Raw genomic sequence first — 22246 nt, forward strand, 5'->3', positions numbered from 1 at the left:
AATGCAAGAACACCCCGTGCCCCAGAGTGGCTCATCAATGAACCTTTAATGCTATAAATAATGCAGGGCAACGGATTAAAGGTCAGTTTAAATCATCTATCATCCATGTTCCCTTTAGATGTCAGTGGTGGTTGCTTAGTAGCTCAGTTCAAACAACTTTGGTCAGTTTGGGAATACTAGTGAGGATCGTTGTCACTGAGCACAGCCTGAGTATAGTCAAGTTTTTATTTTGTAGGTCTTCTGGTTTCAGTCATTAGTATGCAATAAGCAGCAGACATGATTTTTGTCTCATATTGGTCGTACCACAAAGAGAGGGGCCATGCAGCAAGTCTTCATATGTATGCTGTTCTGTCACCTCAAAATTCAGTGAGGTTTTGACTTTGAAGCCCCTTTTGATATGGTGCTTTTGAAAAATGTTGAAGGACGCCTTGAAAGGAAAAAATGCCTAATTAGTAGCATTGGATGGGTACCATAGGCTGGCTTCACACCAGAAAGACCAGAAAGACCTTTTTCCCTTTCTCTGATTAAATGTGCTGTTAAAGTTAGGTGGAAAATTAAAGTAAAGTCTCATGAAAAAGGCGCCGTAATTATTATTTTACTCCTCATTTAGATCAACCACTTGGGACCTGTCTGCTCATGTGGTACAAATCATGAGCTATACTTTAGGATTACTGATAATTCTAACCTCCCAGCTCCATATGCTGCTAATCTCCACCGAGACAGTTTGACATGGCGTATGGATATGTGAGAATCCGCATATGGCCAGGTTTTACCTGCCATAGAGGGATATATGGCTTGTCTTTTCTCTTTTACTCCGTTTTATCTTGAGCATTTCAGAGGATTTCTCACTTTCTGATATCTTGTGAAACAGCAGTTTGATAAATTCAAAAAGAATCCTCCGATCCCCTGCTTTGATCATTTCTTTATGCCAACCTGTAATTTAGGCCTCTAACATGCAAATGACTTCTAATGCTAAACACCATGCTCTACATTTCTTAAGCACTCATTGGAATAATCACAGGCTTTGGACGCCCCAAGGAGTATTGAATGATGTCTTCTACACTACTGAGTGTGGAGGATCAAATATCCAAATCAAACATTTTGCTCAGAATAACCTCGGATACATTTTTCCTTTTATTTACTACTTTCTTTGCTTCCATCTCAAGATTCAATCAAAATGTCCCCTGCCGTTTATAATGTCAAGGCTCTTGTGATAAATACAATAAAAATTAATAAGACCATTATAATCACGTCAGGGTGAGGATCGTAATCAAAGTAAAGTTCAAGGCTTTAAAGGAAGCGGATGTTAGACGCCATACATTTGTAAATAAAAGCCGATATTCAAATAATAGTTGAGGCTGTGGTCTGATGGAAGAAATAAATTAAACATGACCTGTGCTATGATGCTCACAAGGTAAAATCGTGATAATGGGAAAATGTAGTCATACCATACTCTCCACCTTTTTTTGTAGCAGAAATATTGTACTTGATTGATGATAAAGTGGTGCTTCCAAATTACCACAGCAAGCAGGAGACGGATCAAAAACACAAAAATATGATGATAATAACAACCTGTCTTAAATAAAGTACTGGTTCCACCTTCGGTTGAGGTAAATAAAGGCACGATGATGCCTGATGAGAGGACCACAGGTCTATTACCTCGACTGTCAGTCTGAGGCGCTCTCTCTCTCTCTCTACTCCACAGCCTTTCAGATCGGCCCACAGAGAAGTCTTGATTTCTTTCTCTGCAGAGTACAGTGGAATAGGAATACATTTTGTTATTGAGTTTACCTGACATGTTCCTTGCCTACTCATTTCAAATCCTGTCAATCATGTATGGGTTACGCTGAGGTCAGTCAGTTTGTCTCACCGATGTGAATTCCTTCCTTTTGTCTTTGCCTCTCTGTTGCTCAGTGGTCAGTGATATAAGTTCAGCTGATACTGAACAGGAGAACTCATACATAAATATGAGGAGACGTCTGGATGCATGTGCCCTCAGTTCAGAGAAGCATCATTTTTATGCCATTCTAAATGCTCCCTCTTTAGCACTGAGGGAATCGGTGTCACCAGCATACCTCTGTGGGAAGTCCCGGTAATATGAATAATAAAAAGAGAACCCTTTTCTACCCAAACTGGACATTCAATGTAATGGTTTGCAATATTGAAGTGTTGCAGGTACTTTACAGTTTTATGTTTATAAGTTGCTTCTGGTTCCCAATGTAATGACCATATTGTTTAAAATATACCTGTACGTGTGTACTGTAGCTTTGGGCTTCAGGGTGAACTGTGCTTGATCAACCATGCAGCTGGTCATGGGCCAATGAATCAAGCAGCCATCAGTTCAGTAGCTGCTCGTGTTTGCTCCACTGCTCTGCCCTATCCACAGACTGCAGCATTTACAACCTTTTCCTGCCAATTCATCTCACCTCTGTCATACGTTTGGCCGACGGACATGCTGCAGAGTCTTTCTCTCCACGTTGCATGTGCAGATGTGATCAGTGCTGGAGAACTGAGTGTGCGGGACACAATCTTAGAAAACCCAGAGCTTCTTAAAGGCCAAAGATGGTTCATTGTGTTTAACTGCTATATCTTTCTTTGTTCCAATCTCAATGCCTGCTCCACTGTGGAAGTGGGAAGTGCTTAAGAGCTCTCTTGTGAACTGTGTGAACCCTTGTCTGGACACTTACAGACTGCTTGTCCGAATAGCCTATAGTTTCTATTATATTGTAACATAAAGTGAGTCTGGGAGCCCAGAAGCAGCAAAACACTATACAGTACTGTTCTTAAATATCCATCAGCTGTATTATTCTCATTCACATGTGTGTTTGTGTTCATAGAGAACTCTTATAATACTTAAGTAATCTTGCTTTTAAAATTATTCATATTAAACTTCATGTTTAGATTAGAATAACCCAATAAACCTTGCACGGTGATAACAAAAGACCAGGTTACGATGGCTGCCATTTTTCAATATGAAATATTTTGCCGTAAGATGGGAACGTCTTTCCCCTTTTACGGTTTGTTTTCATTGCTGCTGCAGACTCTCACTCGTACAGCACGATAGATACATGTTGATAACAAAAACATTGTGGTACGCACTATTTACAATTTCTATAGTCTGGATTGTCATTTCTTCCCTCTGCATCAGAAGTTTTCTACAGTTGCTTAGGGAAAGGATTTACTTCATTGTGGCTCATTTTCATACTTCATGGCTGACAGGACCCTCGATGAGGACTCAACTGAACTTTATTTATACAGCACTTTGCACACCACACAGTTGAAGTATCAAAAGTCAAAAATGTGGGAGAATCGGACGGTGGGCAGCAGAGAATTGCATAGTTTTGGGGTAGCAATAGACGAGGCCCTGTCCCTAAAACATTTAGTCCTGGCTCTCGAGACAAACTATCTCAGTTCTCTGATATAGGGGACAGGAAATCTGTAATGTAAGCAGGGGCGAAACCATATGATACCTTATTTTAAAATCAATTATGTAGCTAACAGGAAGCTAGTGTAGGGAGGCAAGAATGGCAGTAATGTCCTCCCTTTTTTTTCACCTTGTCAAAACTCTTGCTGCTGCACTTTGAACTACTTGGAGACCAAAACATAATGAGTTGGAATAATCAAAGCAGGAGAATATCAAGGCGTGGATGACTTTCCCAGATGAGAAGTACAGAGACTTGATCTGAGTTTGGAGGTGATTCAGAGCTGCATGAAGCTTAGCTTTACTCCCCGATTGATTGATTGATTTGTTTGTCAAACCTCCATCCTGTATCCAGAACGACTCCCAAATATGTCCTTGTGGTTTAACAGAGGGGCCCAGATGAGGAGAAATAATGTTGATCAAATGCTTTGGTCCAAATAAAATGACATCTCTTTGGTTCTCTTTGAGCTGTAGAAAGTTTTCAGGAATGTTCTGTTCTGGTTTATTCATAACGACACAGCTTCTCCGTCACAAGGTAGCAGAGGCGCATGCAAAGAGCTTATCCTTAATAAACTGTTTTCCAGAATATTATGGCCAGTAGGTCCAGTCCCTGCATGTAAACACAACCAGTGGTGCTGAGTCCTTAATGGACACTCAGATATTATTGTGATAATAGTTATACTTGATCACCGCAGGTACAAAGACGGTGGTGTGACTCGGGCCATTAGGTTCCAGGTTTCTCACCCACTGCATTTCTTCATCCTCCATTTAGCATAATGACACTCAAACAATCAGCTCTCGCTTTAGAATATAGAGCGTGGTATTATGCAGAATAAAAGGGTGTTAATGTGTCATATTTGAATATCCTGATCTGTAACCGTGACATGCTCTTCCCTGCAGCAGCAGCAGGTAGCTGATTCAGACAGAGAGACCAGGCATGACCTACATGCTTAAAGAAATACAGCAGTCAACAAAGAGGATTCTCGTGGATTCACGTTCTGATACTCGGATGTAAGCCCACACTGTGGCAACAGTGGTGAATAATAACATATTTGTAGACTCATTTGCACAAGGTCTCCCCTTGCTCCTGTGATTTATAAGCAGAGCTTCCATCTGCAAACAGGCTAGGAGGCTTAAAGCTACGGGGGCAGCACCCTGTGTCCAGTGCTATTTACTCAGCCAGCCGAGACGAGGTGCTCCCCTGGCAGGTTCCTGCAGTCATTGTGCCCATGCATGGTTTTCTTACCTTTACTGCTCATGAGAGGTTGACAGCTACAGCAGGACAGCCGCAATTTGCCACTGGTTGAGCCATCTTTACTGTGTCATTTCCTGCTGCGAAACAAATGAGTGAAAGCTGCAGGCTATCATGTTCTCAGTGGAATAACAGTTAGTTTTATGAGCACTGTCTTTGCAAAACTCTAGTCACACTTTACAGTGAATAAATCGTTGTTTTAATAAGCAGGTAGTTGCATCAATTATAACGTTTAGATCCTTATGTAGATATTACAGTAAATGCATGTGAATTGTAATAAATACCATATGCATTAAAAGGATACATGAATGTAACACAAGTTTGGTTTAGTTGTGCTTGATACACTGTGAGCTGAATAAGTGTGCATAGATGCCGAGAGGAAAAGGTGCTCCACTTTAAAGTGATGTGATAGATTAGGGAGGAGCCCCAGCAACAGAATAATTTCCCTGGTGACCAATTTCTGAACACTCCCTAAGCAAAGAAAATCAGCAACAAGCCAACATGCCAGGGTGCAGGCGAACATGCTGACTCACTTCTAATGAGCAGCCAGAGATAGAAATAATAACCTAAACCACAAATCATAGGTCATATATACCGCTGACTTTCCTAATTAGCACTGGAACCTATACAATGTAAGCAGCTGTACAGGTTTGTACACTTACAACTATCAAAATAGCTTCTTCGGTGGCCAAGCACTCTGTGGCGGCTTCTGAAATGTGCTGTTGCTCATTTCTTTGTGCGTTCAGTTGTTGTAGTCTTGGCTTTCAAGCAGTTCTAACAACTTAAAGGGTTCTAGTGCTCATTAGTTTTCTGTCTCTAAAAGAGCTCAAGCTCTATCTGATTGAACAGTTCCATTAAGACTGACCGTCACCTCTCATCTACTGAATACATGTGATGCTAAAGCAGGTGCCACTGCAGTAAACACTCCCCTTTACTTTAGGATTGTTTTATTTAACAGCTGAAGCTTTTAATTATTCGAACAATACTTGAAGCTTATAAATAATATTGAGCATGTTGGTATTTACACAAATGCGTGTGGCTGATTTATAGATGAAAAGGAGGTGCGTCGGCCAAAATGCTTTCCAGGCTTTACAGTTTTATTGGATGTATACTTCTCGTCCCTTTTTGCAATAACTGTCCTTTAAACAAGTAAACGACATCTGCATGTGCCACATCAGATCTCAGGTGTCAAATCTTTACAGCATACGGTTAAGTGATTACCAAATGCATTATCACGCCCGAAAGATCAATACTGCTTAATGGATCAGCCGGGGAACAAATAAAAAAGATTTTGATTGATTTTGCTGATGGTTTGTCATTTCCACAGCCTGCGATGTGTTAAGGTGTACTTGCCGAGCAGAAGTTCAAGTTGAAGAGAGTGACATCGCGGCCTTTCAGCTGAGAGAAGATAACAAGGCTTCTGGCTCAGGATCAGTTTGGCAGTCGAGACTGGCTGAAGGCATTGACAAGAAATAATGCTCATCTTATCTGAAGATTAAATTCATTTGACTTCCTCCTTATTATTACACAGCTTCTAATAGATTATTCCTGCCGAAGTAAATCTTGGATCCTGATTGTGTCGACTGTTGCCAAATGTAGAATTAGCATAATTTAGTTTAGGTATTGAGATTGCCAAGATGCGGCCAATGAGTCCATGGATTAGAAGTTCACCTTTCATGAAGCACTACATTTCATTTGTGCAATTATTCATTGAGATATCCGTTAAAGTTTTTCAATACATATTTTGTTTTAATCTGACATCCAATTTGCATGCAGTTATTCTTTTATTAATACCATTATATTTGATCATTTTATGTCCTCCGTCTCAATATGGCTTGGTACAGGACTAAAAATGGCCATGCTTTTACACGCTTCATCATCTGTGGTTTGTGTCAGACCCAGACAGTCTTTCCAGTCATCTGGAAAGGTCAAAGCTTCGGTAAAAGATTTAAATCATCCCGAAGAAGAAAGATTCACCTTGACAGGCGGAACCTGAAATCTGGTAAATAAGAATACAAACAGAGACTCGTTCCTCTTCACATAAAGCAAGGACAAACCGACCATTGCATTTCAAAGAGGCCGTCCTAGGTTGTGACGCTTTAAAGAAAAAAGTCCACATATTTTATTAGTCTTTTTAATCAATTATTTACTTTCAAAATGTGTGAGTTATGTTTGTTTCTTCTCTCAGTTGAAAAGACTTGTTTGTATAATCATTATACGAGCAGACATTTTTTATCTTTCTCTTTCAGATCTATTAATTGTGTTTTTAGTTCTAAAATTAAGTGATTCTGGCACGGCTGCCAGCAACAGCATGTTTCTAAATACAACTTGACAGGGTCAGTGTGGCAAAACAAACTGTTGGGCTTAGTTTTGGCACAAGGAGAATTTGACATATGCGTGTTACTCTTTGATGAATCTCTGTAGTGTTTTGTTGTTGCTATATTCATCCAGTTGTGAGCTGCTAGTGGAAATGTTTTCCCTTTTTTTAAATTTGTCATCTTATTATATTAATGTTGCGACCACGCCTTTTGATGAATGCTGGAGCTAAAGCACATATTCAGCGGCTTTTGAGGACAAATGGGACCTTTGAAAAAAATCCTTTCTCTTTATTGTTTATTAATATACTTAAAAAGATGAATGTGAAATAGGGAAGCTTACTGCAAGGCCTATGTATCATAATATATTTGCTCGCAGATATAAAGAATAATGAAACTATTTTCAGCTTTAGAGCCATGCTTGAATAATATGTCTGCTGCAAAGTGCTACAAAGCAAGAACTATTACAAGGTGGTTACTTTTTATAATCTTTTTGGAAAAGACAGCCATAAATATATGTAGGTTTTTGCTCTTAAGCTTCTGAGAAATTGTATAATATGCATTCTGATTCTCTGAACGTCCCTTTTGTTTTCTGTATGTGTCCCTACACTGTAGCAGTTGGTGGGATATTATTGATTCCTGCTATTGATCGAAATGTTGCAACAATGACTTTGTGATTATGTCTAGATCTCTCATCATTTGAAAAAGCGTCCTGCTGTGATGTTCTTGTTGTTATTCAGAGCCAGCTGAGTTTACACAGAATGAAAGCTGTCTCTTTAGCTATCTAAATTCATTAAATTAAAGACTTATATAAGAAGGATGAAACTTTTCTGAAGCAGTCCTTGGTTAAAACATTGGTGGAAGAGAAGTTCTGTGTTTAAGTTTGGACTGTCGGCAGCAGACAGGATCAATCCAGCTCATTTGGATATTCATGTGCTGGAGAGTATTAAGCAGCAAGCTCTACGGGTTCACATGAGTCTGATCCACCGTCCCCTCCAGCAACATATGCAAACTACAACTGTTATGGGCATCAAGTACGGGCATTAAGTACTAATTGGCCATCTCACTCATTGGTGCAACAGTGAATGATAGGATTTTCAACAGTCCAACAGCCTCTTTAACGCAGTGGTGTGATCGTGATAATCGATCTAATGCGCGTGTATATCGGGGTGTTCGAGTCCAGGATGAATTTAATGTGCCACTTTTTGGAAGTCAAGTGAAAAGTACACGGTGTAAGTGTGTGCGTGAGTGTTGGGAGCTGGAGCATGATTTATGAAACAGTTCTGCATTAGCATTGAAGGGATATGCACACATGGTACTGTGAATTGCTACTCTTGGGAATGAACAAGTGAAGCAGTGAGGTAAACAACAAACAAAGTAAACAGTAGGTGTGCTTCAATGGTTACAGTTTGATGCAGATCTAGTGCTGTTTTGTCCCATTTATTAAATCTGTGTGAATATGTTTTGACTTTTATTTTTGTCCTTTTTTGCACAGGCCTTCCCATGTATATCCACAGGCATCTATGGTAAGCTTAACCTCTCTTATTTTGTTTAATTGACTTTGACCTTGTATTTCTTCACATACATGTTTTATCATCACAATCATCAACAGTCTGCACATATTGACTCTGTGTACCGCCTGCCTTATGTTGCAGACATCATTTCAGACGCTGCAAATGCTAAATTCTGCATCAAGGGGAAAGGGGCACAGGTTTCGTCTTTGAATAATACAGTATGTTGAAATGTATCAACAAGTTCACCTTACTCTATGTTGCACAAAGACACAAGCTAGTATAAGGTGAAGAAAATGTAGACCCTGAACAATGCTTGTGCTCCCTCATGGGACCAGGCCTGATATGCAGCAAGGCATCACTGGCAAAGAGCTAGTGTGCTAATTAGACTTAAACAAAGTCACATTGAAAACATGCCAAAACTTTGTGATGTAAACAGGCTTTGAAGTTATGATGGCAAAAGATGTTGCATGCGGGGGAACTACTGGAGTTTATATAATATAGTAAAACAGCATCTGCTGAGAAGAAATAATTATTTTCTCTCCGTTCTGAAATACTGGATACAGTATCCACCATCCTTTGAATTTGTACACAAGGTCTAATAATCAAAGTGGGTGCCAAATATGTTGAGATTAATAAACATGCTAATTTTCATTTGCTGTCACTAACAGCAAACCAGCAACAATATGATTATTTGAAGATATGTTTGAATTTTAAGAATTTCAAATGACCAAGATGGGATTTTGTGCTTTTGCCATTTTTTACATTAAGCCTTACGTGATTCAGTAAGTGTTGAACATGACCTGTGATCTGCAATTGCAGTCATCTCCTGAGAGTCATTAGGTGCTCTGATCACTCTCCATGATCGTATTACAGCGAAGGAAATGAAGATCATTTTACAAGACCAGGTGCTCCCGATGGTGCAAACACTGTTCCCACATGCTGTTTCCATATACGCACCGTATACAAGGATGATAATGCAGCTGGGCCCAATGTAAAACCAATTCAAAAGATAAATCCTTTATGGGTTTACATCTCTATCATCATGAAAGAAAGATGTAATCTACCTCTAAAAGACGGGGTGGAAAACAAGATGTATTGGAGCTGTTCTGTGGCCCTAATTCTGTTCAGATGCTTGACAATTCATATCACTTTAGAGCTACATTTCCTGTGCTTTACATACGTCCACAAAAGTAGAATATTTAGTGATTTCTGTTTCCATTAAAGTTACCAACCTTTTAAATAAAACCTCATACCTAGGTGATGATTTACTGTTATCAATGTACCGGGTTACTTTCTAAGACTGGTGGTGTAAATGAGCACAGTCACAGTTGAGTTATTTAATTGCACTGCAGCTAATGTAGACCGGATGCTGGGCTCACAACCCTCACTGATTTTCATTAGGTTATTTTATTTATTTTTTTTCAAGTATGCATGCAGCTTTGCCTCTGTTTGTTGCATTTCTCCTTGTTGTTGAACAAAAACGGTTGTACCATGTCTCATTTCTATGATTCAACTAGCCAAGCAAAGCTGCAATCAATTTCTTTAAATAGGTGAAAATCAGTGACAGTTGAACACCTGACTTGTGGTTTGCTGTGCATTTCAGCTACAAATGTCTGCAGTACCGTAGGATTTCTTGCTTAGAGTGCAAAAGAAAGTGTTGAACACTATTATTGGTTGAAGAAACACATTTTGGAAATTCAATTATGCACTTCTCATTTCACAAGGAGGAAGTTAAACAGGGCATTCAGCTTATGAGTAATGACATAACCCCAGAATACGACTGGGAGCATGTGTTAGGGTGGTGGAACTGGTAGCATATATAATAAATAGTCTTGCCTGATGTCTAGTGTGAAAAAAAATCATAATATTAGATGCGTGTTATGTAAATGGTTTTACTCATTTGTAACTTTGTAATTGTGCAGATAATTTATCAGCCAAAGGAGATCATCAAAAAAGCCTCTTTGCACATGTGTGAATTAATGACTACTGTTTTTCCTGATGACGGTTTTTTCTCTGAAATATCAAAACAAAGTGATGCAATTTCCATCCAAAGCTATCACTCTTCCTCCTTTATCTAACCTGAGTTATGACTGACCGGCAGCTGTCACCAAGCTGCTCACTGAAAACGTACCAACACTCTCAACAAACGTCCCTTAAACTATATTTTTGTCTTTACTCACCAGTTTCTGGCCAAATGGCATCTACCACAAAAAAAACAAATAGCTAATTATTGTGCAATTTGTTCAGAGGCTGTCCATGTATTCAAAAGATTGTAAACCATACAGCTGCAGGCCTATTCATAAACGCCCAGTCGGCACAGGTAAACTTCCACACATGGGAATTGGTACGAGATAGTACAAGTTGTCACGCATCCTGATATACAGCATAGCATGTAACTTGTTAGTGAAGCCTGCTGTGTGGACTAAAGAGAGCCTTAAGGCTTATAAATCACTATATGTTTAAAATTATACTCTGTGCTGAAAAGAAGAATTCTTCCCTCTTGGGATATTAATAAGTTTTCCACCCATCACTTTTGCAATTCACAAAGTGTACTGCACAACAACTCCTCATCTTTCCTCTCACCATCTCTCTCTGCAATGTGTCTGTTTTCTGTCACCTGTCTATGCACGCATCACGAAATGGCTTTTACTGAAGTGATAATGATAAGAAGGGTCAAAGTTGTAATTTCTTTCTCACTCTTTTCTCTCATTCTCTCTTCCCTCTTCCTCACTTGCTTATTATTTCACTGCACATTTTACAGTTAGTGATGATAAGTTCAGCAGTCGTTTCTGTAAAATGCATTCCCTCTTCGTCTCATGTTTTCCTGTCTTGCATAGGAAATTCCTACAGCCCATTCTGCATTAATCACAAAACAGGCATGGTGTGGCCAGTCAAACTAAGTCAAGTCAATTTAATATATTTAACCAATTATCATAAATCATGGGGACTTTACAATTTGGACAGCATACAACACACTCTATCCCTACACCCTTACCTATAGTAATAATGACAACATGTAAGTTACTGGTTAGTGCTTCTAAAACAGCTAAGTATTTAACGACTAGCTCGTTAGTGTCTGACTCGTTAGTGTCTGACTCGTTAGTGTCTGACTCGTTAGTCTCTGATTTATTAGTGACTTAAAATCCTCAGGTATTTAACTAAATGATGGACAGAACAATGTGGTCACTATGTGTACTGTACGCTGCTTATTGCTGTTAACTCTGGTGCCGTGGGCTGCATTGCCAGTAGGAGCCCGTCATCGCGCTACACCAGGAGCCCCTCACATCAAAGGGGTAGGCTGCATGCAGGAGGGGAGGGGGGGATTAAACAGCCTGTTCAATAAATGGCTTAGCGCTAAGAGCTTCCCATAACTGCATCTCCACAGAACAATACAGCTGATTAACACTGAAGATCTTCACACAGCAGAGGGCAAATAGAGGAGGGACTTTCAAAGGAACTACAGTATAGTACGGCGGTGTGGTGTTATTCTTTATGACTCCTCCCTGTGCCCCTTGAGTACTGCCATGCCCTGCTCTCTTGTCAGACGTTTTGACATTTTCTCTACATTTTAGATAACCTTTAAGGTCAACTTCCATTTGAGTAATGTAAACAAAAGCGTTTTAGTGTGAAAGACACATCTTCCCGATCTCTCTCTTTCTATCTGTCTTTCTCTCTGTGTGTCTTTTTATCTTTTTGTCTCTGTAGAATACACATATTTATAGCATAGTTGTATATGTGCACACAGTCATCTACCAAGGTACTATACTTATGCACATGTGCTTGACCCATTTTTACACTTGAATTGTAGTGGAAAAACAAATCCTGTGCCCCCAACATTGTGACAGAGAGGAATCAGGAACAAGTTATCCAAGGCCTTTGTCGTGAGAAAAATAGATTTGTCAGGAAAGCTAATGCTAATTGACACTCTCTAACGCCTCCATATTCCAGGAGACTCAGTCACCATTGACAGATGATGGCAGAACAGGGAGGTTGGGTGTAGCAGGGGTGCGCAGGGGGTACCTTAGACGCTTCGAAAGAAAAATGAGGGCTCACACCGCGCTGACAGTCCAATCCCTCAGTCCGGCCCATTAGCCACAACAGAATTTCTGCACGGATAGTGTATCGGAGGTACCACCCATAAACAAACTGGTGCCCACCGTGGACCACGAGGTCACCCTGCATGATAGAGGTTATTAAGTGCTGCTCCTGTTTTCACATCAATCACAGCCATGCGACCTGGGTTTAAATGGATTATTCCCTCCAAAGAGGAGACACCTTTCAATGTCTCACAAGATCAGTGCCAAGAGTCCAACTACCTAGACTTAGAGAGGTCATTCCCTTTTTGTTTCCCTTTCTCTCCCTTCTTCCATCCTGTACAATCTCTCGTCATTGTAGTTCTTTTTCTCACTCACAGTTCTATTCTCTGACACAAATTGTATGTTCTCACACAGGCTGAGATACTTGCTCAACCTTGTGCAAGCCACATACATAAAAATCCCATATCAATATGTATTGTGGACAATTTAACCTTGTGGAGATCGCATCTTAGCTGCCGCTGAAAGAGCACTTTCCAAAAGCCTTGTAATGAGATGTACAGTTTAGGAAGCGTCTACTAAGATCAATCTTAGCACGTAACAGAGAGCTCACTGGCCCAATGCAAAAGCAAGGACATGAACATTTAGTATACTACGTACCTGACAGATGCCATCGCACACATGCATTTATAGCCCTATCAACACAATCGTAGGCCCACAATATGGCAATGCCACTGCTCAGGACAAATGTCTCCCTGTTTACTGCTCACCCTCCACCTTTGGCTCATCTGTCTCTGTGACTGATCTAAGGATTGTTGACAGAGGAGTATTTGCACTGACTGGTGGCTGTGGGAGATATGCGGATGTAATGTGTAATCCACCCAAGCTCTGCTGGTATGTCCCAGTTGCCATTCTACTGTACTGTCCAGATCAAAGGTGTCAAGCAGCTAAGAATTTTTCCTCCAGCCAGCATCATACACTGGCTCCCTTCATCCCTGTCTAGGATTAAGAAGGTTGGAGACATGGCATGGCACCTTATCTCTCGACGGTGATGGCTCGCTGCTAGCTTGCCAGAGATGGCCTGGGCAAGTCTCCCCTTCTCTTAAAACCTAGGGTTTACTACGGGGAGCTTAGCCCAGCTGGGTTGGGAATTTCAAGGTACATAGGAGCAAGGTGCTGTATCAGTGGGTAGCAGAGTGTGCTCAGAGGGAACAGGCGCTTCGTAGCCCATTTAACTGAGTCACACAGTGTGCATTGTACTCAACACTAGCCTTGCTTTACCATTTTCATGGATGATAAGCCAAATGTAAAAATACTTTCACCCACAGGACAATAGATTTAGGCCTTTGAGAAACTTGGTTGAGCATTAAACTTTTGCATATCAAACACTTTTCAGGATGTTTTTAAAAAGCGAAATGTTAATTTTAGCATGTAGGACAAAGCATGGCGTCACCTATATGGAATGTTTCCAAGGAAGGTCATCATCTGTTGTGCCACGGAGGCTGCTCTCTTTCTTCCTACCTCTTTTTCTGCCTGTCTTCCTCACATAGCACCCTCCCATCCCTCTTTGTCTCTGTCTCCTTCTGTGGGCTGCAAAGTCGGTCATGGTCACAGCCCTGCCGTGTCCCAGTGTTGGTGTATAGAGGAGCTCCGGGCCATTTGACACCCATGCTTTGGCGCCTAGAGTCCTGGGGCGCTCCACTGTCCTCCACCCCGGGTCACCTCACCTCTCCTCTGGGCCCTGATGGGGTGACAACCCTCTTTCCCCCCTCACTTTCCAGATTTACACACAGGACTGCTGCCCTCAAATAGAGCAGCCCTAATGCTTTCCTCCTCCTGCCAAAACCTAATTCAAGTAATCTACTCTGTATTATGTTGTGCTTAAAAGGTTCCACCCTGCCTGTCTGTAATAATAATAATATCAATATTTTATTAAAAGGAAGATATTTTTAAATATGTTTCTAAGCAACACATGCAAAAAAAGACCATTCAACATCAGATAAACATTGGCATTTCATGTTTTTGTTGTTGCCGTTTTTTTATTTTCTATGTTTACCGTCATATCATATCAACATCTGTGGGGAATTTACTAGTGCCAGATACCTCAGCCGCAGGCTATATGCTGCTTTAAAGTAGACCGCTCTTCAAAATGAATGACGAGTGTTGAGATGTGAACTTGACCAACCACAACTGAGGGACAGCAAACTGGGACCAACCATACAACTCTTGCCTCAAGGGGAGAGAAGCTGTAAATTGTATTTTTCAAGAATGCAGTCAGCATATGTTTGTCAAACCTAGGCCACATCGTCTTACAAAAAAACGCTATGTACTCAAAGAAAAAACAATAACACTAGCAATTCTAAAGCGCTAAAATAACAGCAGGTTGTAGTATCCTTTTTTACAGTATAAGCTCACTCAGGAAAAACAAAACTGGTGTGGTCTGCACTATGTCGGAGCCAACCCATATATTTTCAGACAAAGAATGGGAATCTATTATAGCAAAGACATGAATTCAGCTTGTTGACTTACCTCTACTCGCTTTATCAGGTGATGCAGCTACTTCTCACTCCTTCTCACCAGAGCAAAACACCTTAGCTACACAGGTTTGTTGTGAAAGTTAACTCTGTATATTTAGGATACGAAAGAGTTGCCAAGCTGGCAAAAGAGAGAGCAATGGGCTTGTTTGTTCTTAATGCAAAAATCCCCCCTCAGGCAGAACGCATATTTATTTTATTTCTCCTACGTTCCAGTTCCATAGATATTTTTGAACATCTACTTTTCTTTCCAACTTTCACATTGCCAACGCGCAGAGTCTGTGATGTAAAATGGGAGCTGTTTCATTATGAATTAAGTAACTATGTTTATTATTTAGCTTAAACATCCAAATCAGTAGCTTTCTTCTGGTTTCTAGTTTTATATGAAACACATAAAATCATATTCCTTAAAAGTCACACCGGGTCTTGCACAAGTGTTCATAAAGGTTTTTTTACATATGCAGTCTCTGTCTCTTGGTTGCGTCAGAGATTAGAGTCGGCTCTCTTTTTCTTCATATTAACAAAGGACCTACATGCCCAAGATCATAGGAATAAAATTTTTGAATTCTGTTTTAAGATGAATCTTCCCTTTGGCTTAACTTACTGGGTTGATGTGGAGACATGGATGAAAATGTACCTTTCATTTAAAAGGAAATTAAACCAAGTCATCTTTCTCATATAATTTGATCATGCTTTTTAATTGTGGAATTAAAGTCAAAGGGATAAAATGATTGGAAAACACTAACTGAACAGACCTGCCATGCAGTCTTCTTAGGTCAGATTGAGTGTTTATCTAACTTAATCCTCCATGGCCACTGAATTTGTTGTGGTCGCTGAACCCATAACTTCTGTTGCCGTAAACATTACTGGATGTACTATGCAAATGTTATGTAATCGCACTGTGCCACCGTAACCCTTTGTCCACATGGCACGTGCCATAGTCCCGCTTTCCCTCTCTGTCTGGATGCTGCGCTCTGCCTGGTGATGAAGTATTGGAGCCTTCAGCAGAAATAACACTGCACCACCTGAGTCCTCATCAGCGGCGCTGCGCTGCACATATCCCATCAGTGTGCCTCACAAATCAAATCTCCCTGAGCCGGCCATATTCCCAGCATAGGAGAGAGACGAGCCAAGCAGAGCAGGGACCCTGGAGGGCCCACCATCACTGCGCCTGACGCCAGCTCTCCACCTCCTGACAGATTAGCTTTCACTGAACCCTCCACACAGCAAATGGAGCAAAAGAGAATGAGAAGGAGGCGTTGAGGGGAGAAGATGTAGAAGTAACACACTGGACTTTTTCATTTAGTGTGTACTTGAGCATATAAAAGAGTCAGCCAACTCAATCCTTTCCTGAATACCATTTTCCTTAACTCCTTTTAGTGGATTTTGCACTTCCAACAGGGCTGCGACTCCTGTGGCCAAGAGAGGTGACAGAAGGGAAGTTTAAGGGTGCTTTATTGTTGCTGTTTTTAAGCATATAAACATACTTGGCGAAGCTGACAGGGACAGAGTGGCCAAGAGAGAGAAGTAAAGGTAGTGGATGCTGTGAAGGAGACAAATGATGAGAGAGAGCAGCCGATGCACTCAAACGGCTGCTCTTGACCTTGGGCCGTTGATGTTGCTGTCGAGCAGAGTTCTTCTGGCAGACTGCCCCGAGCTACACTGACCCCTTTTTCCAGCTTTCCATCTAACTCTCTTTATGTCACCTCTTTTCCAAAATGTGTTTACATCTATCATCCTACTTTCCTTTTATCTTCTTCACTGGTTCTATAGCTCACCTCTTTTCACCTCACCTCACCTCTCTCGCTCTCTCTCTCTCTCTCTCTCTCTCTCTCTCTCTCTCTCTCTCTCTCTCTCTCTCCGTTCAGCTCTGCTATGATTAATAGGTATAGCTCTCAAATCAATAGAGTATTTGTAGAAACTCCACACTGAATAGATTAAATGGACTCAATGCTGTCCACCGACTGCTTGTGACCAAGAATGTCCTAATTTTATGAATAAGTCTTGTTCTTGTCTTACGGAAGGTGGCATAATAAGAGCACAAAGACGGGTACTGACTTCTTATAATAATGTGCTCATTTAATTCATTTGTTTATGTGCTTACTTCCCGACACCTCTCCCGCTGTGTGCGCTCTTCCTTAACAGCTGGTCCTATCTCTGTGGATCTATTTTTCTCAGCTTTCTCGTCTTCCGCACATCTGTTTGCCTACGTTACTTGACGTGTGAGTTGGAGTGTCGGTACACCTGCGTACATGCGGAAACAGAATTTAAAAAGGAAACATCACCAGACGAAGGGATATCAGTGAAAAGGTTAAGTGTGTTTGTGGAGACAAGAGGAGTCAGGTGACCTGCAAACTGATTTGGCATGCTGGATTAGGTTCTGAGCACACAGCTCTGGGGGCAGCTTTTGAAGGGCAGGAGCCGTGAACGGGCCATGCACTGTCTGCAGACAGTGCCTAACAGAGCCATAGGAGCAGATTCGCTGTCACTGCTGGCTGGTATGCAGCTCACATCTCGCTCCACCCAGGGCTTGAAAAGGAGCTCAGCCAGTGCTCTGCAGCGCTACAGCCCGTCTAACTCAAGCACTCCTGTCAGGCTGTGAAGGGGGAGGAGAAGAAAAACAGAAAGAGAGAGACATCAGTGGCAGATAGGTGAGAGTGGTGGGAGTAAAGCTTCATACAGTATATCTTGACTGTCAAGGCAGTTGATTTAAAGCATTTACAGAAAAGTTATAGAGAGGCTTTGACAGCAGGGGGTCTGAGTGAGAGATGAAAGAAATCAGGAAATGTAAGGCTTGATCTTTGTGGCTTTTCATTTTTCTTTACATCCTACTTAAAGGGTAAGGGTCGCCACAGTAGTTGTAAGCCTGTTCCATAGGTCAAAGAATGGCAAGTCGTGTCAATGACCTGGGAAAATAAAAATATTTGAGAATGCGACCCATGCGATAACAAACAGGCAACAACTGTGGCATGGCCCTTGTATCAGTTGATGTGGGTTGAAATTGAGGTCTTGACCTCTGTCGTTAGAGGAAGACGGTGCATGCTGCAACCTGTGGTCCCCTATGGAGGTCAGGGGTTATAATATGGAGGAGCATCCAGTTTTAAGTCATGAGCCGGGTCAGGAGTCACAGTTGGAATAAAATGGGCACATTTGTTTGTTGGCTTCTCTGCTTAACTTTGCATAGGGCATGCAGTGTGAAGGTATGGCTATGTGTTAGCTGCAAGGCAACTTCAAACTAGCTCTACAGATTTGTGCAGAGAGTTCAGAGTAAAATGCTTTTGTCAAGTTTTGTGAAAGGCACAGAAGACCAAACTCAACTATAATTACTTTGAAATGAAGACAACTGAAACACTACTCGGTGACAGAGTAGAAGATTGTCAGCCCTTTTAGTAAAGGCTTATATACTCTCCAGCTGTAGCAAGGCTGGCTCAAGGGCTTTTTTAGTCAATAGCTCAATCTAAATGTTGGCTCTTGGGAAGTTCTCTCCAGTGAAATGATCTTGAGATCAGCATCCAGCAGAGTCCTCCCTCAGTTGGCCTTATTAAAAATTCATCAAATTGCAATCTGTGTGTTTAGATCAATACATTGTGTTAATGCAGTGCAAGGCCTCCTGAGCAGGCACAACTGTTGTGATTAATAAGGTAGTACGCCACATTACTTCTTACCACACTAGCTTTATTACATGTGCCTTCTGTCAAACTGGTAACATAGGGTAGTGTGAATGATTACACATCTACGTGTAATTTTCCACCTAAAGACAAAACATTAATCAATTCTACCTAAGGTGGTAATGAATGAGAGTGTGATGAATATATATGTCGTTTTTTATCTACACCTTTTACCCCGGAATATGTCTGTATGTGTTTTCCCTTCCCTGTGCATCTGGCAACACACGTCTACAGCAGTTTATCAGACAGCTGGTCTCATCTGCAAGAGACAAGCAGCTTGTGCTGCTTTCCATTGATTTAGGAGAAATGCTGTTACCTGTGGAGATATCGGTTTGTCTGTCTGTTCGTCTGTCTGTTTTTGTCTCCCTCTTGTATCTGCATGTTGGATTCTACGGGTATTGACACTGTTTCTTTCTCGTCTAGGTTTTCCGAATGAGCCCGCAGCTGAAATTGCTCTGAACACAGTGAAGAGCTGGATCGAAGAGAATTCTGATAAGGTAGGGTAATGCATGTTCAAAACAAAAAGCTGTCAATCTGAAGCCACCTATACATTTTTTACTGATTTGCTGTGAGTGGAGATGATTGGACCACAGCAAAAACACAGAACACTAATTATCATGCATCCCCGTATCAGATAGACATCTCATCCACCTGCCCCGCTTGATCGGCCATTTAGTTTGTGGTCTGAATGCATATCAAATTAAAAGCCAGTCTGAGACTAATCAGGCCTTAAATGGTCTGTTGACTGGTTAATTGGTCTATGCTTGGGAGAGCTATTAAACCCAGAAGAACATAAACACATCAGATGAAATAATCTGAAATTGGTTTTGTATTAGATGAATTATAATGATGCCTTTCAAGGACTAAAGGCTCAAACAGTCTGGAAATACTCAATCATTCATGATCTCATCCATCGTACCACCACTAATGGTGCATAAACACCGCCAGTTTAAGCAGAAATCACGAGGAATGGTATCATCTGAAAAACCAACAATCATCTTCAATTTATACTCTGTGTGCTAGTTTACAAAACTACTACTTTATAATATATATATATATATATACACACACACTAATGATCTAATGAATAAGTATTACTCTGAAGCCTTTAAAATGGTGTCATATGTTTTGCTTCACCCAGTGTGTTAAAACCTTTACATGCAACTGTCTTGTAACGTGTCGGCACTAATTAACCAGGTGCAACTCCATGTGACGATGTTGTCGTGACCAAATTAAAGCTAGGATTCATTTCAATGCGAGCAATCATAAGTTAGTTACACAAGGCTTTTACAGCAGCATTATTATACGTGACATCTATTTAAAAAGACCAGTATTGATCACCTTGATATATTTTTACTAACGTGATGATAGAATTGTGTCCAGTTGTTAGGAGGCTGTTTGTACAGAACGTACATCAGTTTGTGAGTCAGAGTGATGGTAACCTTCTGGGGTCATCTTTGTTTACTGTGGCACTGTTTCTGTCTGTCACTGTGGATTGAGGTGTTTTATACAGCTCACAGCTTGATGTGCTACAACATACCTCAGCTGGTGTTATGGATGTTGTCAACAGACAGCCAAATGATTGCGAGCTGGTGGATTACTTTGTAGTCGATGTGCTATGTTTGCGGCACTTGTTCACTGCCTGATGATTGCTATAACATTTACTTGGGGAATCCATCAACACTCTGGTGTAAAGAAGGTTTTATATAGCTTATCGCTGACTGTAAATAACAAGCTAATGTGCAAAGCTGACTTTGGTGGTTGTGTTGTTCCACATCCAAGTGTTGCCACTTGCCGTACGGAGGCTGCGCTGCCGCACATAAGAGACAATTTTCTGATGCATTGACTGATAACTATCTCTGGTGTGGGTAGATCAAATGGAAAATATTACCATTCATGGAGAGGGGTAGACATCTACGGAGGCTTCCCTGAACACTGGCAAAGCTCAGCAAGCACAAGCAGTGGGTCTTCCACTCTAACTAGACTGAGAGCGAGTAAGCTTTTAACAAGATCAGAGAGAATAAAGTGATACCTTTTACCCAAAAGCACAGCAGTATTACATTGGAAAGTCTTCCAATCAAACCGCAGAACAACATGCACTGAAGCGGGAGGTCTTCCCCTCCAATTTCCAATTCATTCTCTGTTGCTTGGTGCTTAGTTACTCTTGGAGCACCCCAAAAGAGATTTTCAAAAAAGGGTAAATGATGTAAGTATTTTTAAGTAAATATGTCAGTTTAGTTTTTACCAGACAGAAATCGAGCATTTAAGTAGAATTTAGATACATGCCTAATAGACTTTTATAGTGCCTGAAGGAACAGCATATTGTCGTTCCTGTTAACTGCGCTTTGTTGCACATTCAGTGTTGAGATGAAGGCCACGTGCTTTGTCTGATATGTTTAGAAAAGCAATGTATCACTGCAGCATTTCCTCGATTGACACACCCATTGTCAACATGATTGATAACTGACATGATTTTCTTTCAGGCTTTGTGTCAAAATTATGAGCTGACTGCATTTCTTCTACAACGCTCACAGTCAGTAAATGCATTGGGAATAAAAGCCTCGAATGTACGGTGCAATTTTGTGCAGGTTGTTTTACTCATTTTCTCAATCTCTCTTCAAAGGCTGAGAAAGAGATGAGATGTTGTGTGCTCTTCAATCAAAAGATTAAGCAGTGCTACAGTAGCTCATATAACACAGATTGCAACCAGCTTTCCAAAGATAGAGCCAGAATGAGAGGTTTGAAGCCCAGTTTATCATGCATGGAACAATAGGACTAGATTGCTTCGCTCGCTCACCTCCAGCTCTGTGCTCTCGGCCCTGAGGAGCATGTGTTGTGGGCGTCCACAGAGACGAGTAATTTCAGGGCCATGATAAGGGCTCTGCTTTGGGGAAGATACTGTGCTATTGTGGCTGTATTCAGGACAATGGGCTGGCTGAGGATCTAACACACTGGGGTGGCAGAGTACAGGCCACAGCCCCCCAACGCAATCCCCCACACGGACACACACACTCTCACCTGATGGCATTGTCTGTGTATGACCAGTTCTTCAAGTGTGTGTGTGCAGTTTTTCCTTGTGCGGTGTGAAGGTCTAAGGACAGAGGGTGTCGTATCCTGTACAGTCTGCAAAGCCTACTGGGACAAATGTGTCATTTGTGATATTGAGCTATGAAAAATGAATTTGATTTGATGTGTGTTATTCACAGTGGTGGAAAGTAAACTATACTTCAGTACAATTCTCATGTTCTTGTACTTTACTTAACTATTTCCATGTACTTTATACCTCTACTACATTTCAGAGGTAAATATTATATTTATAATAATTTATTATATATATAGTAACATTTATTTGATAACTTGAGTTACCAGTTACTTTGCTTATTCAGATTAGTAATACTATTTATATTCAACAAATAAATGATTATGCATTATTATAGGTAGATAGGACTAACCAATACTATAAAAAGTGATTAAAATGAGCGCCACCTTTACCAGCTGCAAGATCAAA

The 22246-nt window shown here is 40.9% G+C and overlaps 1 protein-coding gene across 1 annotated transcript in view; it reads left to right on the forward strand.

Moving 5' to 3' along the window:
• macrod2 (mono-ADP ribosylhydrolase 2) overlaps positions 1-22246 on the forward strand; it is a 367748-nt gene that overhangs the window by 289814 nt on the left and 55688 nt on the right. The window contains exons 7-8 of the mRNA XM_029450205.1: positions 8484-8514; positions 19162-19235. Coding sequence (XP_029306065.1) covers positions 8484-8514; positions 19162-19235 — 105 coding nt within the window. The remainder of the gene's footprint in view (positions 1-8483; positions 8515-19161; positions 19236-22246) is intronic.

This window comes from Cottoperca gobio, chromosome 15 (assembly GCF_900634415.1).
Source record: "Cottoperca gobio chromosome 15, fCotGob3.1, whole genome shotgun sequence".
In the NCBI taxonomy this organism is placed as follows: Eukaryota; Metazoa; Chordata; class Actinopteri; order Perciformes; family Bovichtidae; genus Cottoperca; species Cottoperca gobio.